The sequence below is a fragment of the Cheilinus undulatus genome, linkage group 15 (assembly GCF_018320785.1).
Source record: "Cheilinus undulatus linkage group 15, ASM1832078v1, whole genome shotgun sequence".
NCBI classification, from domain to species: Eukaryota; Metazoa; Chordata; class Actinopteri; order Labriformes; family Labridae; genus Cheilinus; species Cheilinus undulatus.
This window is the reverse complement of record NC_054879.1, coordinates 36,505,694-36,532,850: the sequence shown is the minus strand read 5'-3', so window position 1 is coordinate 36,532,850 and position 27,157 is coordinate 36,505,694. Positions and strand designations below refer to the sequence as shown.

Sequence of the window (27,157 nt, the reverse complement as noted above, 5' to 3'; positions counted from 1 at the left end):
ATTCAGGGGGAGGGTGTAAACCAACAGTCATTTGTGATCTAAATGTTGGCCCTTTCTTCTTAAATTAGCAACAAATAGTTTTGTTATTACTTGTTGCTCTATGAACTAAAATGTACGATTTCTTAGTCAATATTTGGGTCTCAGTCAGTCACTTAACTGTTAAAGTTCCTTGAGTATAACGACATTTTTCCTGCAAAGTTCTCTGTAATTACAAGTGTCAAAGATAATATCATCATGGACCTAAAGACTACAGCAGAAGAGGTATTACCTTTTATCAGTTGATTTAATTGAGCAGATTAAGTGTTACTCAAGTGTGTTACCAAACAGTTTTTTTATTATTCTTCAGTCAGTATTGTCACGTAGCTACAGACATACTGGAGAACAGAACAGGAACATGTTCAATGTGACACAATATAAAGCATGAACATAGAGCTACGAATGAATGCCAAGTATAGTGAGTGCAGTGCAGACCTGGAGCCAGTAGTATGGGTACAGGATGGCACATTTGGTTACATTGATAAACATTCAAACTCTACAGGAAATCAGAGCTCTCCCCTATTGCAATTATGCTCCTCCCATTATTGAGAAATAGTACAGGAAGTATCGTATCCAGATATTCAATAACATCTTCACTACTAAGACCTGGAGACGGAGACAAAAAAAGAAGTGAAGTAGACACAAATGGGGAGAGAAATCATGTAGAGGAATGATGAAAATAAGGAGAAAAAGGCAAGAGAGTGATTCTGGTCACTTTGTGAAGTTGTTGTATGAAAGAGCAATGATTCAGACCTCAGGAGAGGACTTTAAATAAGATTTAAAACAAAAAACTCAGGAACAAGCAATTATTTTTTCAAATTAAAAAACTAAATAAAACAAATGGCGGGCAGTTAGACAGAACACATCATCAAGAGGAAGGTCCCTCAGAGGTTCGAGTCCTCTCTGTCCTCCTGTGTGGATTAAGAGCCATGGTGTAACCTACGATGTGCATGGTAGTAAATGACATTATACATGACATCTGAAGTAGAGCTTGACCCCAAAAAAGGCCTCAGGCGTTCTGTTAGCAGCTGTGTGGTCACTACTGCGAATGTTAACACATCCAAGAGACGGAGGCGTCTTAAGCACTGACGGAGTGGCTGTGGATTTCCTGACATAGTGCTTGCTGTTTAGGGGTGTACTGCTCATTCCTAGAGCTAAAACAAGTGTCACCTGATCACCACCAGAGGGCGACAAATAAAACTTAGTGTGACTGGATGTAGCGCAGACGCCACAGCGACCACAGGGGTCCAGAGCTAAGGCTTGAGTTAAGACAGTCAGGGGAGTGGCATTAGTATCATGTGTGTTATGAGTGTGTGAGATCCAGTGTAGGTGTGGGCGTGTGTGAATCACAGCAGTGCTTTGACCAGGTACAGCTTCTCTCCGTGTTCGCTGGTGAAGATGGGGGCTTTCTTGTAATGCTCCACTAGTTCGTCCATGGAGTTGAACCTGCGCTGGCCGATACAGTACACTCCCTCTGTCAGCTGCACTTTAAAGTGCTTATTCTTACCCACCGCCTTCAGAGACACGGAGAAGTCGCTGGGCTGGAAATGATAAAGAGGGAAGCAGATGTTAATATCATTACAAATGTGTGAGCAAAAGTCAAATACATACAACACAAGTCTGCTTCTGTCCAGCAGGTGGCAGTGTTCTCCCACATTTCGAGATCTGTGCTCACTAATCAAACTGCTGCAAACAACAGCTGTATGTAATTGCTCTTTCATTTGCCAGTACTATATTTAGAGTGTTTCTGGAGCCTGTTTATGCTCCCTATAAAGAATTAACCTGTTTTAGTGCTATGAAGCTGTTTTCAATGTGCTGTGCACAGGCACATGGCACACAGTCCTGCCACTTTATTCCAATGATCAACAGGTGGGGGTGCCCCTCTTAAATATGCAAAAATGTGCCCACACAGGATGAAAAGAATTATGGTAATTTGTGTCACCTGCACACGTGTTATTTGTGATTACACTCTTGTGCAGACGTGGGCATCTTCTTGATTCTGTTTGATATTCTTCTATATCATTGATGGTTAAACATCTGTTATTCTAAGTAGTGCTGAGTTTCAGCTTCAGTCATGATTTTGGCTTCTCACAATCATGAAAACAAGAAAAACAGAGATGGATTGACTACTGCACTGCATGCCATGTTGTGGTTATTTTGTCCCATTTTTGTTGTTATATTCTACTCAGAAGAGTCAGCACAACTACCTGAAACCATGTTATTTTAGGGTATTACTATCAATATTATGTCAAATTAGCAGATAGCTAAAAAAGCTTATAATCACTGCTGGCAGATGTGAGCATTATTTTATTGGTCCCTAATTTCAGAGTATTTTTATAGTAATGAGTTGTAACTGACAAGGAATTTTTCAAGAATAAGATACCAAGTTAAGATGCGGTAATATTAAGGAAGAATATACCTAATAATAATCTACTGATTATCAAGTAATTCCTGGCAATTTTGTGGTGATTAGATTTCATTTCTTTTACAAAATAATTTCTTAGAAATAAGAAGACAACATTCCATACAAGTTGCTTGATGATTCCCAGGTTTTTTCTTTGATTTGTCCCACTAAATTAAAGTGAGTCCTTCTTTAATAATTTTCACGTAATTTTGAGGGTTGTGGGTTTAGAGATAGTGTAAAATACCACCTGAGATTTGTCAAAATATTACCAGTACCATATTTAACTCATTGACTGCATCATATTAGAATCTTTCTTTGCTATAATTACATATAGATCATGATAAATGAGTGAACATTTATCACCTAACTTTGTAAATATTGAAAATCAAAATTTTTTAAAACATTTCCACATTTTTTCCCAAAAGTCTCACGGGCTAGATAACACCTGCTTGCAGGCTGGAAGCGACCTGCAGGCCACAAATTTGACACCCCTGGGATAGATGTTATCCAAAGAAATTCTTTGTTTTTTATCACTGAATCCACTCATCATTGTTGGAATGTTTACCTTATTTTATACATATTTCTAAATTAGGGCTGAACGATTTTGAAAAATATCTAATTGTGATAATTTTGACTCGCTTTGAAAATTGAATATGAATTGTTGTATTGAAGGGAATGATATTTTTATGTCACCCTCATATTTAATCAGAAAACAGTACAAAAATGAAGATGGTGTGATTTTTTTGTAGACTATTCTAAAAATTAAGGTACTAGAATGATTGCATGATATATAATGCTTCACATCTCTGCTGCTGAAAAAAAGTTAAATAAGTATTTTGACACAAATTTCAGGTTAAGAAATATTGCAACTTTTGCGATTTGAAAATTGCAGTAGGCCATATTGCAGTTTAATCTAATTTTCGATTAACTGCCCAGCCCTATTCTAAATATAGACAAAAAGAAAGAGGAACAAGTTAACTCTCATGCAGGAGAGACTTGTTCATCTGTGCAATGAAAATGTGTGTCAATATTGGTGTCTTCTTAGCTAAAAGAAAATTGGAAATATCAAATATAAAAATAGGCAAATATCCAATGTTGTCCATCCCCGGTCATTTTAAAAAATTCATTCACAATTAGCATTATTATTTTCATTCTTTATCATTAATATTTTTATTTACCTATTTTGCTTACTTTTATTAATTGCTTGTTTTTTAGTGTATCTAGAATGTAAATCTGTCAGGAGTGTTTAAGTTTAATAAATGCATCCAATGCAGATGTTGTAAAATCTATTCAACAATTAAGATCCCATATCAATCAAAGTGATTGTGATTATGATTTTTGCCATAATTGAGCAGCCTACATTTTAAGTACAATTTAGAATTGATATTGGCAGCATTTGTGTTTATCTTTTCAGCTGCAGCTGTGTTTGGAAACTGTGGGCATGCATTTGAATGATTAAATACTTTTTAAAAACTTTGGGGGGGGGGGGGCTTTTGCCCGTGACGGTCAGAACATCTGATAAGGGACGAGGAATACATGGAAAAAAAAAAAAGCAGGGTAAGACTTGCATCAAACATGCATCAGGATTGGGATTCAGTCCTGTGTCCGTTGTGTTGAGGACTGTCGCCTCAGTGTAGGGGGGCCTGCTGGACTACCGACTAAGCTAAACCAGCACCCTTAACTTATATTTTTGTACATTTATAATATTTTTTCTGTAATAACTCTCTTTGCAGCATCACTGTCTTCAATCTTGTCAATGCAATATTTCATTCCCCATTATAGATCTGCTTTGATGTGAATCAGCTGCTGCTGACTTAATTCTTGCTTTAATTAAGTCTTCTTTTGTTTAGACAGAACACATCATCAAGAGGAAGGTCCCTCAGAGGTTCAAGTCCTCTCTGTCCTCCTGTGTGGATTAAGAGCCATGGCATAACCTACGATGTGCGTGGTAGTAAATAGACATTATACATGACAACTGAAGTAGGGCTTGACCCCAAAAAAGGCCTCAGGCGCTCTGTTAGCAGCTGTGTGGTCACTACTGCGAATGTTAACACATCCAAGAGATGGTGGCATCTTATGCACTGACAGAGTGGCTGTGGATTTCCTGACAAAGTGCTTGCTGTTTAGGGGTGTACTGCTCATTCCTAGAGCTAATTGTGGGCCATTTTTTAGTATAATCAAATTCTTAGTTTTACTGGCTTGTATGCTTGTGGTTTTACCAAGCTTTTTTTGTTTTGTTTTTTTTACAAAGATACTGTTTCTATAAAAATCATGTGTTTGCAGTGTCAAACTAAAGCAAAAGTATGCATTTTAGCTGGATGATCAATGGGAAGTTGTGCTTTAAATCCTTGCATCTGATTGGCTTTTCTTTTTTGGAGCACCTATTGTAAATATTCATGTTAGAATTGCTTGAAAAGTTTACACTGGATCTTTGCAAAAAGCAGGAATGGGATGCTTGGTAAATGAATATATTGAAACTATCACAAACACTCTCGTGGTTCCTACGAGGAACCATTGAACATGGCATAACTGAATTACATTGCTGACTTTGAAGCTATGTTCTGCTACATTTATCTAATTTCCTTTCTTTTTGGTTTCCCAGTTTTCCTGATGCAACTCCAGAGGAGAAAGAGGCTGTTTGTGCAGCCGTGCATGTATCTTCACTCAGCCTGTTTTTAACATGCATTGACTGTGGTTGATTATTCACCATGAAACAGCTGACTGAATACGGGCTTTTTACTTTTTGTCAGCAGAGTGTCTTGTTTTTTTTTCTCTCCTTCTGACTGTTTGTGAATTCCTACAAAAGATCCCCTTCTTACACTTAATCTGAACTCCCAAACACTCTACACTCTGTTTACTCCTTTTTTCCTTCCCTAAGCGGCTCTGCCATGACTTCACCGCAGACTCACCGATGACTCGCTGTCCCGTATGAGGAAGTCACCCTCCTCCCCCCTCTCGTTGAGGATACACTCAGCCTGGTGTCTGGTGATGTTGCCATAGTACCAGTCCCTCCCGGCGAACTTCCCTGAGCGGGCCGGAGTCACAAAACGGTTCTGCGGGGAGCTCGACGTGGAGGAGGGGAGGCCAGGCCGCTCATCCAGCACCATCACATAGTTTTTAGGTACCAGGCCCACCATGCCACGTGAGTTCTTACACCTCCACCACTCAGGGTCGTTCTCAGGCTTCTCCACCACCTCCATCACCTCGCCCTTCTCAAAGTTCAGCTCCTCCTCCGTCACGGAGCTGAAGGCGTAGAGGGTTTGAACCAGGTGGAGCACTCCTCCTCCCCCTGCACGCCCATTCGCCAATAAAGTCCCTTGAGAGCCTCCCGTGTAGCCTCGAGAGGAATCTCCCTCCCCTCTTTCATCTGCTCCTCCTACATCCTCCTGGACGTAGTTAGAGGGAAACCAGCCCACACGGCCCCCCTGGCTGCCCCGCCACCACCCATCACTACATTTCTCCATCACAGTGACCCTGGAGCCCTTGACCAGGGTCAGCTCGTCATCTCTCTCCGCTGTGTAGGCGAACTTGACCACAGCGGGGATGTTGAGGTCGTAGATTCTCTCTGCAGCTCCTCCTCCCCCTCCACCCCCACTGCCATTAGAAGGATACTCTGTGTCTGAACTCGGCGTCGGGGAAGCATCACGAGCGCTCGTCTTCCTTTTAGTTTTTCCCAAACCTGTAGGATGAAGAGAAACATAAGTACACTGATAAACATGGAAAAAAGTTTTTTTTAATTTATATATCATTCAATATTTTATTAACGTCGGACCACATCATTTACAAAACTGCTGACACCATAAAAACAGGGCAGGATCACAACATTCAGAACCTGGACACTAACACTGCTATCTTTTTTGTGCTTGGCATGAGGTTTAAAGGTGGTTTATCTGAGCTTGTCCACTAAAAACAGCAACCTGCTGTGTCTAACGATGACTGGAAGAAAACAGTGGAAGTGAGACTTCACAGATACTTTGCGAAGCCTTAAACCCGAAATGTTAAGTAGAAAGATACTAAAATGCTACATAGTGCCAACAAGAAACTGTGTAGGCTATGTTTATTTAGCATTGTCAGCAATCCCGTTTTAAAAAAAAGTATTTAAAGCTTGTGAGAAACTTTTTGATTGATGCAATAATACCATAAACATAAAAAATGTCCCACAGATGTAATAGCAATTGCCTATTGCAAATCGATTAACTACTACATTTGTGGGAAGGTAAAAGTCACCGTCTGGTGAAAATGTATTAACTTTCTACAAATGCAATATAAACATGAAGAATGAAAGCTGTGGTTATTGTTTGTTGTAGCCTTTTTACAACTGATAGTGGTTTCAAGTCAGCTTAAGCTCAAGTCATATTGAAAAATGCAGTTATGGGGCATAGATGGCCTGAAGGTTAGGTCTTGCCTTGTGTGCATGAATGGCCCGGGTTCAAGTCTGGCTTTTGGCCTCTTTCCTGCGTGTCACACCCCCACTCTTTCATCCCTGTTTCCAGCTCCATCCACTGTCCTTATCTCTAAATAAAGGCAGAAAAAGACTCCAAAAACATCTTAAAAATAAAAAGTAGTTATGGCAATTTTCTGTTTGCCATGAAACAGGAGGTTTTAAGTCTTAAAACACTGGTAGCATGAAATTTTTAAAGAAGAAAAGGAGAGGACTGATATCAATTTTGGAAAATTCTACAAAATCCAAGGGGTTCTTTTGATGTAAAGGTGCAGTGTGTAATATTTTTGCAACAGCTAACCATCAGATTCCAGATTGCAATGTTAACTTCTTGTGGTAATTGTGTACACCAGTGGAATTAAAAAAAAAAAAAAAAAAAAAAAAAAGATTTCTTTTACTTGCACCCTTTTTTGGTACTTTAGAGACGTGCAAAATCCAAAAATCCAAGATGGCTGAGTCCGTGGAGGGGACCCTCCCTATGTAAATAGGCCTACTTATAAATATAACGTTCCATTTTCACTAAATTTGTTCTGCTGAGTGCTACTAAGGATGTGGGAGTGAGAGGAGGGAGGAACTTTCTTCCAAGCAGGGAGGGCCAACTGAACCTGGGGGGTAGAGCTAACTCCCCACATGGCATCATGAGGGGAAAATCTGAGAATGGTTTGTTTTAGCACACATTTTCTGAGAGAGAAAGGGGGGTGGATTTTTCTGATTCTTGAGGGGATTGTGGACAGGCCAGGGGCACATATTTTTGTTAGGAAAGCCTATGAAAGGGATTTTTGCACAATATGTCCCCTTTACACATACAGTGTAAAAACTTCCTGAGACTAAAAACAAATTTTGAGTGGCCAAGGATTTAAAGTTATGGGTAAATAATAAACGTGGCTGGGTGAACAGTGTTTCTGTATGTTGTTTATATTTTCCTCAGGGCATTTTTTTTGACACATTTTAATCCATTCTGCTTAGATTCATGGCTTTAAGACTCTGAAAAGACTACTTCCTGTTTCATGGCAAACAAAAAATTGTCATAAGGGTGTTTTTTTTAATGTGACTTGAGCTTAAGCTGACTTGAACCCACTGAAAGTTATAAAAAGGCATCAACAATGACCACAAAATTTATTTTTCATGTTCATTTTACATTTGTGGGACATTAATACAATTTTTACCTTTCTACAAATGTAATGCAACCCTGCTAATGTCAAAGCAACTATGTGCTGGGAATTTTGTCATTACGTTTGTAAAAGCCAACTACTATTACATTTAAGGGAAATGTATTAAGTTTGTGGGATTATTACAGTAGAAACTTCAGATTTGTATTATGTTTGTAGGCAGTTATTATGTTTGCAGGTGCAATAGCCTATAAAAAAAAGTGGTCATCAGACAAAAGTATCATTATGCTTTTTTTAACTGTGCATGTCATGAACTGTTAATCACCTTGTCTAGACCCCACCCCCCTCCAGCCACAGTTTGAAACAATAATAACATTATAGAAAATCAATCTTATTGCTGAGGGTCTTGTTTGTTTTTGTAGGTCACACAGAGGAATCAGTATTTGTCCCAGTCTGTTCCAGCTAGCAAAATAATCCCAGAAATGTTTATCTGATAAAAATATTAAAAAGGATAAACAAAAATCTAAATTGTAAAAGTTAAACACCGATGAATTCCTGCAGTGGAGCAGCGTTTAAAGGCTGCGAGGACTCAAGGCAGTTTTTAGAAAGTAGGAAGTGGCCTGAACTCTGCAGGGAGAAGAGGAAGGTTAGGTCAGCAGGAAACTAATAATTGCACTCGCAGGGTCTCAGAAGCACAAAAACTACTTTAGAAAAATAAAGGAAAGAGGATTTGCTAAGAGAAACCTCAGTGGTGTAGCACCGATCGATATTCCTGAAAATAGAAATAACACCGAGGTGTGCACATCCACCTGCACTGAACACCACATGTCCTTTCACTCAAAGCCAATGAAACGAAAGCTCATCTTCCACTTGATATTCTGTCGATGCTACCCACACAGCAAACACACATCTATGCTCATCAAAAGGCTGGAAATAGTTGGTGTAGACAGGGAATGAAAAGTGGAGCAGGCACCGTGGGCTTGATAATGACAGACACATCCAGGAACAAAGTCGGCTCCTGTCTCACCTGTCTTGGACTTTTTTCATCCATGAGCTTTCAAAGACGTCTTTAAACACATGTTTGCACACTCTGGATTTCAACTTTCAGAAGTCTCCTTGCTTCAACATAACCAAGGAAGTCTCTTCTTGGAAGTTGCGTTAAAATAATAATGATGCACTTCACAGCAGACGTTTAAAAACGTTTACTTGACAGTTGTGGCTGGTGTCAGCGGATCTGTGTGCCACTAATGACTGAAGTGAGTTTCTTGACAGCTAATCACCCAGTTTTTCCCCTCCTCAGAGCCTGCTGAAATGCCACAGAAATGTCACCGCTGAATACAACATTAACATTGTTTGGGAAATTGCAGGGTTCACACAGAGTAGCATGAAACTTGTTGGCAGAGAGAGGAGGAAGAGGAGGAGAAGCTGTGAAAAAGACGACGAGGGGTCCCTTGGCAGCTGTTTCTCACACACGCAGTAGAGCGAGCATATCAGAGGCCACAGCTGACAAAAACGCAAAGAAGGATGAGATGGGAATAACAAACAGATCATGTTTATGGATAGGAGTGTGTATGCTATATATCTGATAGCTGGGTCAAAGCATGTGTGTGAGAGAGACTGGAGGGTTTATTGATTCAAAGACAAAGGTTGACTCTTGTCTGTTTTATCTTTCCTGAGGGATCACCTGGAGTAGGCCTGTCAATGGCAGGTAGACACCCCCCTTAAGTTGAGAGAAAATACTTCAACACACACATATACACACACCTTTCTTCTTCACTCATTTCCACTTCAAGGCACTGGCCTGCCAGTTAGAGCAGCAGCAGGCTCCATCTCCTCCTCCTCCCACACATTCACTCCCAACCTTCACCTACCTCTTCATCACGAGGAAGGAGACAAGATTTTCAAGCCCAGAGGACTCAGACTCGGAGGGAAGGGAGTTTGATGAAAGCCTCAATGACGGCACATTGCAGCATATTGCTTCACTGTACAGCTTACGATGGGAGTTAATGTACTAGATGAGTCTACAAGGTACAAATGATGTGGGTCTCCTTTAATAAAAATCACAACTCAGCCCCTTACTAAAGCACCGGGCCTGTGCCGAAGAGTCCTGTGATTTTAACGAGTAAATGAGGCTTCTATCAGCATGGTTGCTCTGTTCTTGTGCAAAAGGGTCAAAGTTTAAAACCAGTAAAGAATGGAAAAGATATGGTGCAGTGAAAAAGTTTTTGCTCCTCTCCTGATGTCTTATTTCTTTGCATCTGTCAAAATTTAATGTTTCAGATCATCAAGCAAATTTTGATATAAAAGAAAGACAGAGTTATTATAACATGGCATTTTAGAATGATGATTTCATTTATTAAGGAAAAAAGCCATCAAAACCTACCTGGCCCAATTTGGGAAAAAGTAATTGCCCTCTAAACCTGATAACTGGTTCTGCCAATCTTGGCAGCAACATCTGCAAGCAAGCACTTCCCAGCAGTAAGTCTTTCGCCTCACTGTGTAAGAACGGCCTGTTTAAGGTCATGCCACAGCATCTCAATCGGATTTAAGTCTGGACTTTGGCTAGGTCACTTCAAAACCTTCATTTTGTGTTTTTTTAAAAAACATTCTAAGGTGGACTTGCTAGTCTGTTTAGGATCATCGTCATGCTGCATAACCCAAGTGCGCTTCAGCTTGAGGTCATGAACTAATAGCCAGACATTCCCATTTAGGATTTTCTGGTAGAGATGTACGATTCCCTTCCAAACAGTTCAATATTTGTCCCAGAATATTTCTCCAAAGGTCTTGGGGATCATCAAGATGTATTTTGGCAAATGTGAGATAAGCCTTTGTGTTCTTTTTGTCAGCAGTGGTTTTGGCGTTGGAGCTCTCCCATGGATGCCATTTTTGCCCAGTCTCTTTCTTATTGTTGAATCATGAACTCTGACCTTAACTGAGTCAGTTGAGGCCTGCAGGTCTGTAGATGTCGTTCTGAGTTCTTTTGGGACCTCCTGGATGAGTCATCGATGCTCTCTGGGAGTTATTTTAATAGACCAGACACTCCTTGGAAGGTTTATTATTGTTCCAAATATTTTCCATTTGTGGATAATGGCTCTCACTGGTTCGCTGGCTTAGTAACCCTAAACTGATAGATGCTATTGACTTTGTTCCTCTTCTCATGTGTTTAATTATGAGATCTTTTAGCCTACTTCACTTTGTCAGACAGGTTTTATTTAAGTGATTTCTTGGTTCAACAGGTCTGGCAATAACCAGGCCAAGGTGTGGCCTGTGAACCTGAACTCAGCTATCCAAAAAATGTCGTTAATCACAGTTAATTAGCGATTTAAAAGGGGGGCAATTACTTTTTATGTTATGATGGCTTTTTCCCTTAATAAATGAAATAATCATTTAAAAACTGCATTTACTCTGATTAACTTTGTCTAATATTAAAAAGGTTACGCTAACACGGCACAGTAGAAAGGGGACAGAAAGAATACCACAGGGCACACGCAGTAAACACAGGCACAGGCTGATGATCATTCCAGCTTTCTGTCTTGGAAATACCCACATTATTTTCCCTCCTTGAGGTAAAGGACAAGAATGTAGCTACTGTAGTAGTTCATGCAAAGGAAAGAAAACTTTGACCACTGCCAAGAGTAATATTTCTCATCCCAGGAGCACCTAGCTAAACAGCATGCTTCCACTGAACTTGTCACTAGAGAGCCTGGCACTGCAACCACTGGTGACCCAGGTGCAGCTCACAGGAGCTCTGCAGACTAAGGAGGATGCACTCCAGCCAAACAGACAAGAATATTAAATCACTGCCAGCGCCACAGTCTGTAAGCCAGGACTAAACAGACTGATAGCAAGGCATGTTGTCAATGAAATGCATCCAATATCAACTCAGTCGGTTTCTTTGAGAGAAATAATTACATTTCAATATGTAGGCAGTTAACCTCAATGAAAATAGCTATCTGGGGAGTAGTTTCTTCTCACACTGCCACAACAACAGTAAATAACAGTTACAATCATAGTTACATTTACCCAACTAACTGAGTTACCAGCTGAGTTTCTACATTAGAACGGTTTCACTGAAGTCATAGCTTGGACTCGTTCCTCGTTTTCAGTACCTTGCCTTTCAGAGTACGACTGTTAATGAAACGTGGTTTGAAAGTGGTAAATGGTGAGAAACACTAGAAACTGAATTACACAAAATAAAAAGATCAGTGTCAGTGGAGGAGGCGAAAGCCTTATTCATACTTGTGGGTAGATTCTAAACAGATCCTACACTGTAGCCTACAGCATGGTGGGCATTTCTACTGGTTTGCTGACACGTCTGTGTGTGCTAATCCAAAATTACACCAACAAAAAGAGTGTTTGAAGAAAGTATGGAGGTACTGCCTAGATAGAAGTATAAATCAGCCCCTTAAGACAACAAACCCAAATTATTTAATCAATTAAATTCACAGATTCAAATAGTGTATAATTAATGAGTAGGGACACATACAGATGGCTAAACAGTTAAAGCTGGATTCATCAAAAGGCCCTCAGGTTAATTCAATTCTTTATATTTTCCATCAGTTCAGGCCCACAGTCCAGGTCAAATGCTCTGTCTAAACTTTAGTGCAGCTGCCTGCCCCTGGTAGCCACTGTAGATGTGGTAAATGGTTACTACCATGCTGCCACAATGCTCTAAAACCTGATCTAAACTCCTGTGGACACTCGATACTCTGACTCCAGCCTCAGTCCACTACTTGTGAAGCGCCCCTAAATTCTTGAATCTCTTTTGTTTGACAATCTTCTGAAGGCTGAGCTCATCCCTGTTGGTTGTGCACCTTTTCTCTTCCAGTCAACTTTTGGTGTACAGAACAGCCTTGCCTTTCAGCAGTGACCTTCTGTGGCTTACCCTCCTTGTGGAGGATGACAATGATTGTCTTCTGGACATTTGTAAGGTCAGCAGTCTTCCCCATGATTGTGGTTTTTGTGTATGAACCAGAGTGAGAGAATGAAGGCTCAGGAAACCTTTGCAAATTTGACTTGCCCACAACATTGTAATATTTTGAGATTTTCGATTTTGTAAGCTGTAAGACATTATCATCAAGATACAAAAAAAGGTGTGGAAATGTTTCACTTTGTATGAGATGAATCTGGAATTTATGGAAATTTAATGTTCTGAGTTTAATTGTGGGAAAAATGAACTTTTACATGATATTCTAATTTTTTGAGACGCACCTGTAGTTGCTGACGTATTTTGACTACAGTGCCGGACAGACATGCATATGGAGCCACTGCCATGGGGGCAGAGACAAACTGAGGATTTGTGCCTGAACATCCTGTATTTAATATAGACCACCAGAACACCTAAAATATCCTTATGGCTTAACCTAAAATACTTTTCATATTTCATGTAGACAGATGATGGAAATCTTTACCCCTGATACCTGCCAGGTTGTGCAAAGGCCATCAGGAGACAGGATTTTGGAGGCTTACAGTTGTTCAAGCTCTAATGCTTGAATTTTCTGTACAGAGCTCCACAGAGCGTTTTAAATAACTCTCAAAAATCATTCAAAAAGAAGGTTCAAAGTAAAAGGGAGTGCAGATTTATGTTTTTGAACCCGAGGACATGACAAGATACTTGTAAATGGCTCATATCCACCCACGCAACGACTGATAGCTGCAGTGTGCTCATGAGGAACTCAGGTGGACAGAAAATTAACTCAACGTTTGCTATATCAATATGTAGTGGCCCAGTTTCAGCAATAAATGCAACCTTTTCTGAATTCTTTCATCCATTACCATGTTTTTATTTCCTCTGAGAGAAAACTGGGGCACGAATCAGCATGCAGCCATTTACAATTCAATTCTGCCTAGATGGATGTCGATGACACAACCACATTTGGGCAAAGCAAATGAGGAGGAAAAGCTGGAGATAACAGTAATCACAGACTATCTGCAAGCTCCATAATCACCATGTCGACTCGCTGAAGACCCGGAAAAGAGAGTAAAAGACCTGGAGACTGAAAGCGCAATGAGGTAATCAAGCTCTCATCCAATCAGATCCTCCATTCAAGTGTGTGAGTAAGTTTCCATTAGCCCCTGACCTCACCTATTGCTCATCACCTCATCTTGAAAATGTTCTCGCCTATTGGATTTGCTCAGGCTTTTAACACTGAAGAGCCGCAGACTGGAAGCAAACTACTTACGCTAAAATGGAACGGGGCAGTAATGTTGCCGTCAGAGCGCTAATCCGTCATTCCAGCACAACCATTAGGCTGCTCATTTCTCCACTAATCAATCCTCCCATCATAGAAAAACAGAGACATACAGTGACAATAAAAAAAGGGGCCGAAGGGAACAATATTGGAGAGAGGGGGCGAGGGGGGATATGCGTGTCGTCTGTGCTCACAGTGAATGGTGGTGACGGTGACAGTGGCAGGCTGTGCCATGCTGGCCCACATAAAGCCGCAGAGTTTCTCCCCCGAGGGCTGATATCCACAGAGCCGAGAGGAATGAGCGAATTAGACCAGACTCTCTTCATACTAGCAGACAGACACCGAATATGGCTGCTTACAGAGCCTCCCTGCTAAAGAAATACACCTTTTAACCAGTCTGTACTGTTAGAATGTAACCACATGTTGCCATTTCTATTCCTTTTGTATCTTTTTTTATGCACTCTCCTATAAAAAGAGAGTGCTTACTCATTCTGAAAGTGATAAATGATATCGGAGGGAGAATAACAGTATATGTGCTTTGTGAATGTGATATGCAACACTATACAGTGATATGGGCCCAAAATGAAGACATCATGATACAGCAATCTGTTAAAAAGTGAAATATTCAAGGACAAACATACAATTACAAATCATGACATCAGATGAACTTAATCCACTCTTACCACACTTTATCTTTGTAAATCTTATCACTACTGTCCATTGCCCTCCTGTTGTCTACTGCTTTGGCCTGTTATCTTCTGTTTACCTTACTTGCATTATGTCATCAGAGCATATATGTGTGGTCTGAAAAATGCAAGCTTGATATAGATTTCACAAATGGCCCTCTGGAATTACCTCAGTAGCACTTACTTTCTGCTTCATTGAAACAGCCTCAAAAGTGTCTTTCACCACGGTTATGAAATTGTGTGGGCAGATTCAGCTTAGGGAGATCTACAAAAAAATCTCCTGGAGCAAAACCCTCACTCCAACAGGAAATCCACAGTTTTGAAAAATCAGCAAAAATCTGGGTGTTGGTCATACTTGATCATATTAATATTGATATTAGTATCACCCAAATTATATAAGATAATTTTTGTCTATTCTAATAATCTGCTGTAGAAAAAGTATTACATAAGAAAACCGCAACATAATATTTTTTGAAAGCTCTCTATTTAGTAAACATCTCTAAATGGCGTCTAATTCTGTTAAGGCTGCTTTCTAGGGCTCAGTCCCATTTCTAACTTTTACCCTATTCCATCAATTTTGAATGCCCCCATGCCCCTTGAAACAGATGTGTTAGGGGTAGAGGGGCTGCTTCCAATCATGTGACCCTGAATGTCCACTGGGGTCAGGATACAGGGGACAGCCATTAGGAATGAATGGGAATGGAGAAGAGTTAGTTTATCACAGCTCTAAAAGGACCTCTACGCTGCAATTATTACCAAAAAATGTCTACATATATTAAATAATAACCCTACACTTATCAAAAAGTGATTTTTACTACGGTTTAACAGAACTACCTGGCATGGAGGCAATCAATATCACAAATACTCAGTCCTGCAGCCCTCAATCATATAGAGTCTTGTACTGAGCTAAGAGGCTAGCTGCGCCCCTTTAACCTAATCCTCATTTTGTCACAAACATGATTTTAATTGAAACAGGGATATATTACAGTGACAGAGAGATGATGAGCCATTTACAAATGAGCTTGTGCTGCAAAACGGTTCTTTTAAGTCAGCCGCGGTAGTTAGCTCCCGTTTAAGTGCCAGTTTCCTTTCCTTCATCCTTTGTTGTTATTTAATCCACATTTAGCATGTAGATTAGTACCACATGAAGAGCTGTTTGGGAGACAGCTCCACTGAGCTGAGCTAAAGGATCTGAATCTCTTGCAGGAGACAGATTTCCTGTCACAATGAGCAAGACTGGAGGTTGGTGAGACAGACATCAGCTAAGGAAACATGGGTAAGATCAGAGTTTATTATGCTAAACCCTGACAAAACTGTACTGAACCAAACTGGCCTGCTTTGTCTAAACGGACCATACATAAGAGTTGTATGATACTGCTTGTCAAGGATTTAGATGGAGGCTTTTCTAATTCCTGCCTGCTGCTGTTTCTCCATGAGTTTTTAAAACCATTTTATTTAGCTGATGAATTAAGAATCCTTTTATTTTTGCACTTTCAGCGATTGGCACAGTCGTAAACAGTTCTAAACATGACCTTGGTAGAGCTTCTCTATGCAGAAATTATCTATTGCCCCCCAAGGGGAGTTTTCTGCTGCTGTGGGACAGCTTCTGCAAAGAACCTATACTGGAAATTTCTACCGTGAGCTATTATTTTAAAACTTTTGTTCAAATCAAAAGAACCATAATGCACTGAAACAACACTTAACTATGATATTACAGTTTTCTGTAATTTTTTAATCTTGCTAATGATTCACAAGCTTCTGGGAGATTTTCTAAAACTGTTGGTCCATGTAGCCCCAGCACTTCACCCTTCCCTCCATTCCAACAAGAATCAGGACGGCCTACTCGTAGACGTAGATGCTGAGTGGTGGGGGCAAGGGGTGTACTGGGACTGAGCCCAGCTGTCACACAACTGCCATCTATTTTAATGGCATAATTTTCTGCTTCGATCTCCAATCTCCAAAATTATGCAGATAAATAAGCTCATGCTCTGTTGGGAAACCTGATTAAAATCTCACATTACGCAGCGGTTATGAAAACATGAGTTTACTTCAAGTCGTTGTGATGTAATCCAATTTAAAATGTGACAGTTTCCCCCTGATGAATTTGAAAATACCAACAACAAAATGACTTGGGAAAAGTTTAACATGCTCAGTGACACATGAGGAAGCTGTGTGAGAAACAAACTAACACTCAGACACTAGTCAATTTGACTATATAAACAAGTTAACATGTTTCAAACATGGTTTAAAGGCCTCTTACTAAAGAAAACAAGCATCAGAACAGTTTTCAGAACTTAATGTTATAGTCACAGCAAAGGCAAAAATTAAAGGCATCATGCAATGATACTGTGCTATTATTGGTCGTATTTAATATCAAACATGGCTGCCTTTGTCTTAAGAAGAGTCAAATGTGTTTACAGTCCATTCCAAGCTTGGCCTACAGATATAAGATAATTGTATGACAGATTAGAGTTTTGAGGCAGGTAATTATATAATTGTTGTAAAACTAAGCGCAAATAAAAGTGTTTTTCATACTTTGAATGATGAAACACCTATTTTGGGAGCAAAATTCCTCAAAACTGATATAGTAGCTTTTATAGTAAACATCTGAGCTGGAATTAAAATACAACTTTCTCAAACAAACTTTCTGACTTGGTAAAGGTAATCAGAATGCTGCTTTCTTGTACAAGTGTCTGTATGAAGGAGTATCTTATATCTTTATATGGTGTCAATCTAGGCAGACCACTTTCTTCTGTAGATGAAGAAGAGCTAAAAGCCTGTCTTAATTTGGAGCAACTTATCGAAAGTTTTGTTTGTTTAACCAGAACTAACATGGGTATGTAAAGGTCTTGAGTTACATCAGCTCATTCTTTATGCACAGACAGTTTCTCTCGTAGCTTTGCAGCTATGTCTACATGCACAGTCTTATGTATTCCAGTCATGGCTGGGGACTGAGAGACAGTCTGCTGACAGCTGAGAGAAACGGCCAACTCAACAAGATCCCTGGAGTGCTCAGTGACAGCTCCCAACCCGGACAGAGACACAGTGAGCCAATCATTTCACTTCTGAGACATCTGAAGCACAGACACTGACTGCTGTTTATGACCGCGACTTATCTCCTCCACCAGAGAGCAGAAAGAGTCGGACTGGCCCTTTAACAAAGTGAAACTAAAATCCATCTTACCCAGGGTGTCTTTGATGTTCTTCACCAGCGAGCCTTTCTTCAGGCTGTTCTTGCGCTCCACATAGTTGGACGGCACGTACCCCGTCTGGTTGGCGGCGTTGCGGACTCGCCACCAGGTCTTTGAGTCATCTAGGAGGAAGAGGCGCTCGTTTTTACGGATGTCAAGTTCCTGGTCCTGCTGGGCCGTGTAGTCCCACTTGGCTACAACAATCACCTCCTCTGTCATCTTTCATGGAGTCCTCCTGAGGCGGAAAAGAGGACAGGGGTTAGAAATGGAACAGCAGGCTTTATAAACTCACAGAGAATGTACAGAAGAGAACAAAAAGTAGAGATGAAAATGACCGAAACAAGTGACAAATCCTGGTTCTGATGCTTCCAAACAGGGCACAAAAGACTTCCTTGCAGGAGCTTTAAGAGAAATCAACAAAGAAACATTTTCCATTTTCTTGGCAGTGATGCATGAATATTTCTAATATGCAGGCTCGTGTAAATAACTGTGTGCATGTAAGGCTTATTTTTGCTGTGACATGTAATAAGTCATTTCAAAATAATCTGCATCCACCCATGCACACCATTTCTAAACCGCTTATCCTGGCTCAGAGGATATTCTGCAAACAGGTTATGAGTCGATAACAAGGCTAAATTACATAACTCTGCTAAATATGCCTTAAAATTCTGGTATGATACTAAGTGCCTTAACTGCAATAAAACCCATAATTCTCAGATTAAGATTATTATCAGAATTGCTGACCAGCGATTTACAGTGTGTAAAATAAAACAGACAAGCTATATCCAACCTGAAACTTACAAATATTCCAAATGTGGATGAGTCTGCATGTTAGGGCTGGGCAGTTAATGAAGCTTCAATTTCAATCACACTTTTCGCTTCCCAGGATTATAAAAACAAGATAATCCTGACTAAACTATCACTGCGTCATGGCATTTCATGCTTGTTTTGTCATCTGGCAAATGATTAACTGTTTGTTGTGATAATTTGGTCATAAAAGTAATTCTCTTTTCACCGATTTATTTTGATTCATTGCTTGTTTTTTAAAATGTTCAGTGTTTTAGTCTGATTGAAAACAAACTGAATCTATGGTTTTGTATTTTAATGGCTCTTTAATTTTTCTTGTCTCTATTTCTTCAATTTCTCTTATTCTATTCCCTTCTATCTTTTGTTTTCTTTGGTTTTTATTGTTCCTTACTGTCTGTCTGTTCCTTGTAAAGCACTTTGGGCTACATGTCTTATGTATGAAAGGTACTATACAAATAAATACAGTTAAAGTTAAGTTAAAGTTAAATGCATTTAATGGGGATGTAGTAAATAGATGAGTAATCATGTTTAATAATCATGATTTCAATACAAGCCAGAATAATCATGATTCTGATTTTTGCCATAATTGAGCAGCCTTTAATACCTGGGCTGTACAGTGCAACATAAATTTCCCAGGAAGAGAAATATGCAGACTAAAGCATTTTCTCCACTATCTGCTCTGTGTCAAGGTCCACTTTGCTAATTATATCACTCCAATCATCGTCAAACACCAACACTCCTATAAAATTTGGCAGCTTCCTGCAGTTTTCTCTTGTTTCTATGTTTAAATGTAGAGATGAGCTGTCAGCATTTCCCCTCTCTGCAACACAGACTGTCATTCTCATCCTGACCAGGGGCAGAGTACATAAGTCAAACAACAATTTGACACTGTTTTTTTATTAACTTGTACATTTCAGCTGCTTCTCAAGATACTGCTAATTTATATTATTATTTTAGGAGTATAAAACTCATTATACCATGATGTGTCAGCTTTTTGAGATCTGTGGGAAAAAAACAAAACTTGCACATTATTATAGGAAGAAATATAAAGCGCATGCATGCATGTCTCCCTGGGTTTCTGTGGTGATGTGCTCTTCAAACAGGTTTTTTTTTTTTTTGTCCGGTCTTCTTGTCCAGTCATACTTCCAAAATTACCATTTTTTTTAATCAAATAAATTTGTATGGTTGAAAATCTCAAGGAATTTGGGTAACAATTGCTCATTGAGGAAGTAGAGTAGGGTCCTGAGGCTAGACTAACAGAGAAACACTGGTTTAGTCGAGTAAATGTCAAAAATAAGCACAAAACATGCAAATCAAAGTCTCTGAGAGTTGGCTTTCTTTGACCTCCTTTGGTTTCCACTAACAATCCAAAACTGAAAAAAATCTTTAACTGTAGTCTGACAGGCAAAAGAAAGGTTAAATTCCTACAGTTAAGAAGGTATTGCCAGCAAATATTTTGAATTTTTGCACTTAAGAAAGAAATGTCTTTGACCACCAAATTAATAGGCATCATCTTTTCTTGTGACAGTCTGATCAATTCATGGTAAATGGACTTGAGCTTGCCTAGATGTCTGACTACTCAAATCAATGCAGCTGCAACACACCACTAAACAAGGCACAAGCTTAAGAGCATATTTCATAACAGCTGTTCAAAAATGCAACATTCAGTCCTAAAAAAGCACCTAAAAGGCCTTTAAGGTGGAGAAAAGCTCTAACACACAAAACAAATTTACATCTTCATTCTGCATGCTCTCTCCCTCTAACACACGAGAGTTAAGCCTTGCCTATTAGTTTCTGAGACAGACAGTGAGCGATTACATGCTCTATTTCCTCCGGCCTTAGGTGAGGTGATTGGACAGGGGTTTGCTGGACCACCTTCACTGCTGAGGGATTACACGTATCTGCTCAGGAGACAGCTGAACGGGAAGCTGATTGTCAATTTGGAAACATGCATGAAAGAATCTGGAAAGATGAATGCAATTTTGCCCATCCCCATTCAGAGGAAAACTTTTTTTCTTTAGTTTTAAACACGTCTCGTGGTATGAGAACCACCCGAGCAATCCAGTTTATATTTAGCTCACTGCCAAGTTTACAGTCTGCAGAGAGAAACAAGACGAATGGAATAAATAAAAGAAGGAAAAAAGGTTTAGATGAAAAGGACAGGAGGCTCTGTGAAGCCAAGTGTAAATCCAAAGATGCACAATGAATAGTTATGTTGTAATGCTTTTGTGTGCGGAGTTGTTCAGCCTAATTTATCAAACGAAACACTCTGCCTTATATCTACTCTCATGTGGGACTACCAGCTGTGTGTATTTTATCAATTAATCTGTGATTTTTGGCACGCTTAGGGAGACAAGGCTGACACTTAAATTTCTTCTGTATTACCATTATATTGACAATACCATGTAGAAAAATCCTTTAACAACTATGGTTATAAAGATAAAGATAAATATGCAATGCAGTTGCAAACTGATACAAATATGAACCATCTAGCTGTGTCACAAAAAAAAAACAATCAGCATTTTGACTTTCAGATCATTCCATCCAACAAACTCACATTTTAGAAGCTACTTTCTTTACCTCTTAAGGACAGAGCTTACAAAGCTAGACTTGATACTTTCACAGATCTTTTTGAGGAGTGGGCAGTATCAGTTTGTTTAATGCTGATAAACCTTTCGCCAATTTCCCCATGATATAAGGTATTATCCGTTGATGAGATTCACAGAGTCACTCTGATGTCCACTCAACAATCACAAGAGTTACTCTGATGACCAATCAACAGTCACAGAGTTACTCTGATGACCAATCAATAGTCACAGAGTTACTCTGATGACCAATCAACAGTCACAGTTACTCAGATGACCAATCAATAGTCACAGAGTTACTCTGATGACCAATCAATAGTCACAGAGTTACTCTGATGACCAATCAATAGTCACAGAGTTACTCTGATGACCAATCAAGAGTCACAGTTACTCAGATGACCAATCAACAGTCACAGAGTTACTCTGATGAACAATCAACAGTCAAAGAGTTACTCAGATGACCAATCAACAGTCAGAGTTACTCAGATAACCAATCAACAGTCACAGTTACTCTGATGACCAATCAACAGTCACAGAGTAACTCAAATGACCACTCAACAGTCACAGAGTTACTCTGATGACCAATTAACAGTCACAGAGTTACTCAGATGACCACTCAATTGTCACAAGAGTTACTCTGATGACCACTGAACAGTCACAGTTACTCTGATGATCACTCAACAGTCACAGAGCTACTCTGATGATCACTGAACAGTCACAGAGTAACTAATGACCACTCAACAGTCACAGAGTTACTCTAAAGACCACTGAACAGTCACAGAGTAACTCAAATGACCACTCAACAGTCACAAAGTTACTCTAAAAACAACTCAACAGTCACAGAGTTACTCTGATGACCACCCAACGTCACATACTCAGTCTGATGACCAATCAACAGTCACAGAACTACTCTGATGATCACTCAACAGTCAGAGTAACTCTGATGACTGCCCAACAGTCACAGAGTTACTCTGATGACCACTCAACAGTCACAGTGTAACTCAAGTGACCACTCAACAGTCACAGAGTAACTCAAGTGACCACTCAACAGTGATAGAGTTACTCTGATGACCACTCAACAGTCACATTTTCAGTCTTATGACCACTCAACAGTCACTGCTGTTACTCTGTCATTGTTTTGTTCTAAAACTTTTTTTTTACCCAGTCTATTGTGCAAGTGTGATATTTTTGTTAGACTTCTGCCTTTTGATTTTTGTAAAGCTGCTTCTCTAAGTTGCCTTGAATCTTCTGTCTGTAAGGAAGATGTCTTGTGGTTACTTTGATTAAAAACTGCAAGAGAGCTTAGTGCATGCACAATCATGGTAAGGTCTGTCATGCTATGACTTGAGCTTTTAAGCATTTCATTTCACATCATTTATTTTCCCACAGAATGAAGAACTAAAGCGTTATAAAACCATACAATACTGTAGACTGCATTAAAATGAGTATGACCCTCATTTTTACTTCAGGAGAGACCATACCACGGTGCCATCTTGTGATACTTGAGTATGAGTGTCTAAATTACAAGCCCTTTTTTATGTTATTAATTTGAAACATTGGGCCAACATTAAAGAGAGTTCTGTCATCACTTGTATTTTCAAACACAGGCTGCTGCGCACACAAACTCTGAAGGCATTTATTAGGCTATAAACATGCATGCTTTTCACTGCAGATTAATACCCTGGCAATACCGCCAATCTTTATCTGCATCATGATATTTCAGCAAATGCAAGACCCATTATTGCAGCAAATCATACGAAAATGTGTTTCTTTTACATGTTTATTCTGTTGAAGTGAGCAAGAGTAAAGCAGAAACTGTGACAAAATCGCATCCTGATACATATAGTATGATGACTTAAGTGCATCATTACATCTTTAGAAACTGTTTCATGAATAAAACGTATGCTGAGTCACTGTTAAACAGATGAAGCTGCTTTGGCAGATGCATGTGAGAGAAAAGTGGGTGATTCATGCATATTTCAGAAGAAATCATTAAGGCTAATCAAATGCTAAATCTTGTTGTGGATATCTCAATTGCCCATGGATACGTTGTGGGGAAAGAGCAAATTATTTATAAGGCAACACATGGTCCTGTTCTTTGTGATACATTTACTGAATCACTGTTTCCAAAATTTACAAAAAAGTTTAAATACTTAATTCAAATAGATTTTCTTGCCAGTCTTAGCCAACATGCCACCACATCTTGAATCCCAGAAATGGTTACAATGACATAAATGAGGGAAACTAGATCATGCATATTTCACATATTGTATGTGCACAACAACAGAGTTTCTCCAAGTCACAGGGATAGAATGCAGCATGGAAGATGCTGTGCGATCGTGTTTTTCTGTACTATTTACATTTTATTCTTTAATGAGGGCAGAGCGCAGTTAAGGAGAATTATGACTCATGAGAAGCAAAGCTGCACAAATTAGACGGAATAAAAGATTCCATTACTGCTGGAAAGATTGATATCTTCTGCGGTGGCTACATTTTATGAAATGCAAATGGGAGCACTCTACAACGACGGCTGGTTTTTCAACCAGAGATATTTAATTCCACTCCAATTAGACCTCAAGCAGAGAGAGAGCACAGCCATCTCTGAATACATTCTTGCAGTTACAGTCATAACTTAAACCTGTGAGTGTGATGCTGCATGAGAGCGCCTAATAACCGCTTTTGTTTCTGCTGTATAAATTCAAGTGCAACAGTTAGTACAGTAGAGTGCTGCACTTTGTGAATGTGCCTCTGCTTGCCGTCACTAAAGCTGTCAAACTGGATTTCTTCACAGGCCGGGACAGGGACGACACAGGAGGAGAGAAAAGGAGGGGGGAATTGTGCAACGCGAACCTGAGAGTTTATGTTAAGTTCACCCAAAGTTAAGTTACTCAACTTCCCGGGATGTGACAACTTTTACTGCAGCAGAAGGAAGATGGTAGAAGGTCAGCTTAACATGGGGGACGAGATGAAAACACAGCAGCTGTTATTCTTCAGCGAGCTGAGGAAATAAAAGAGGAATTGGCAGATTTATGACGAGATGAGGGACGGTGATGTCAGCTCCTCCAGGAGACAGGAGGTATGCAAGCGTGCTGCGGCCTCTATCTGCCTCAGGGTGGATTAGTCCTGATTCCCTCTTTACCTTCTTATTGCATTTGTTCGTCCTGCTGTGGATGGATGGATGAGCAAATGTGATAAGATCTGCAGGGTTACGTCAGGGATTTACTGTCACCATGTTTGAGATATTGAACTTTAAAACAGATCAGAAGTGTTGATGGTATTATAACCTTTGAAGGTGTTGTTTGGGATCCTCTGCTTTTTCATTTTCCTCAATGGTAAAGAACAACAGTACTGCTGTAATTCAGAAACATTTGTAGTTCAGTCACTCCGTCCACACAAAGTGGAAGTAAATATATAAATGCTTCAATGTTTTTAGTATGATCTGGGTTGTGTTAACACTAACATTCAGAAAAACAACAACCATAAAATAACATGATTTATGATGTGGCTCAGTCATCCTTCTTTGGTCAAATGTGGTGATGTCATTCTGTATCATCACCGCTATAAACAGAGACTAAATTAAACTTTAATGACTTACAGCTGGCTGCTGCAGTTAGCTTTTTTCATTTGTTTTCATTCTGAGAAATAGATAGGGCTAATGAAGGGTCCATCAATAATTTATCAATGGCCAAATCACTCAGGTTGGTGGATTTTCCCTGATTTAGAAAGTGCACTTCATTTATGCAAACAAAAACAAAAGAAAACACAAGAGGGATTACGAGAGTTTGACAAAAGTATGAAAAGTGGAGGCTGATACTAAAGCCAGACCAATAAATCATTAAGGCTAATCAAATGCTAAATCTTGTTGTGGATATCTCAATTGCCCATGGATACGTTGTGGGGAAAGAGCAAATTATTTATAAGGCAACACATGGTCCTGTTCTTTGTGATACATTTACTGAATCACTGTTTCCAAAATTTACAAAAAAGTTTAAATACTTAATTCAAATAGATTTTCTTGCCAGTCTTAGCCAACATGCCACCACATCTTGAATCCCAGAAATGGTTACAATGACACAAATGAGGGAAACTAGATCAGACATGGACTGGCCAAAGAAGAAGTAGATGGCAGGATTGAGATCAGTAAAACACTTCAAGGACAATAACCTGCTATATCAGTATCGATATGGATTCTATGAAAATCACTCTAACGCTAGCGCTCTGATCCAGCTGATGGATAAAATAACTGCAGCTTCAGATTAAAAGCTACAGCTGGAGTTTTTATCAACTTATCTAAAGTCTTCAACACCGTAGACCATAACGTTAGTCTCATAGCATAACTGCCTTAGTCCTATTTTAAAGGGATACTTCAACATTTTGGCAAATTCGCCCATTGCCATAATTCCTCTAGTCTTAGTAATAGGTTCATTTCCTTTAGTTGTCGGTGCAAGCTGTTTCTAGATCTGGGGGGACCGTTAAACCAGCTGCACCGCTAATGCTATGTTAGCAGACGGAATTTGGGCTTTCCCTCATCAAACTCATCAAATACACAATCCAACAACTCCAAAACGCTCTCGTGGACAAGTTGTGACCTGTACATTCACCACGGTATGAAATAATCATGGAACGTTATGAGACGGAGATGTTTTAAAGCTAAATGCAAAGCCGGAACTAAGTATTTGCTTCATGTGTCGTAATGTAACATAATTATACGTTATTATTTCATAGCGTGATGAATGTACAGGTCACAACTTGTCCACGAGAGTGTTTTGGAGTTGTTGGATTGTGTATTTGATGAGTTTGATGAGGGAAAGCAAAAATTCCATCTGCTAACATCGCGTTAGCAGTGCAGCTGGTTTAACGGTCCCCCCAGATCTAGAAACAGCTTGCACCGACAACTAAAGGAAACGAACCTATAACTAAGACTATAGGAATTATGGCAATCGGCAAATTTGCCAAAATGTTGAAGTATCCCTTTAAGGTTTTTTAGAAAGGCACAATGAATCCGCAGTGTTAGGAGAGTATAGTTAAGCAGATACAACAACTTAGCCAAAAAATGATTAGGCAATTATGTTATGAGGCTAACAGTATGTTGTTGTCTAAGCTAAGCTAAAGGTTTATGGGGTGTCTAATGTTGAGCTTGATTAGTTTAGAATTTACTTGCTCAACAGGAAATGTGTTGTTTGGAATGGAGTTAAATAATTATACAGTAATAAACAGTATGATGTTCCTTAGGGCTCCATACTGGCCCCCCTCTATTCCTTACCTTTAATATCAACAAAAAAAAATTCATTAGGCTGATGACACAAATATTTTCATCACAGATAAAGATAAGTTGATTAGTCAAATGTTTTAAATAGGTTTGACCACTGATTCAAGTGTGATAAATTGTCTCTTAATGTTAAAAATAGTGCTAACAAAATCTTCAAGCCTAAATGCAGAACTCAGATATTATCCAGCCTGATGCGATAGATAATAATGTGATTGAACATGTTTCATATGTTAAGTTCTTGTTATTACTGATGACAAGCTCAACTGGAAAAAGCATACATCCAATACATAAGCAAAAAAAAAAAAAAAAAAAAAAACTGGGATTCTACGATGTCTAAGACACATCTTCTCAAGAAAAAAACCTTGTGGATTTCTATCACAGAGTGACTTTTCTTGTTATTTCTTATGGTAATGTATTATTCGCTGTCACGGAAAAAAA

At 39.4% G+C, this 27,157-nt stretch overlaps 1 protein-coding gene across 1 annotated transcript in view; it reads right to left on the bottom strand.

Annotated features, from left to right (window-relative positions):
* Positions 1–314: 314 nt before the first annotated feature.
* nck2a (NCK adaptor protein 2a) overlaps positions 315–27,157 on the bottom strand; it is a 65,599-nt gene continuing 38,756 nt past the window's right edge. The window contains exons 2-4 of the mRNA XM_041807371.1: positions 18,052–18,293; positions 5,350–6,119; positions 315–1,577 (exon numbers count right to left, since the gene is read on the bottom strand). Coding sequence (XP_041663305.1) covers positions 1,383–1,577; positions 5,350–6,119; positions 18,052–18,277 — 1,191 coding nt within the window. The 5' untranslated portion in view covers positions 18,278–18,293 and the 3' untranslated portion in view covers positions 315–1,382. The remainder of the gene's footprint in view (positions 1,578–5,349; positions 6,120–18,051; positions 18,294–27,157) is intronic.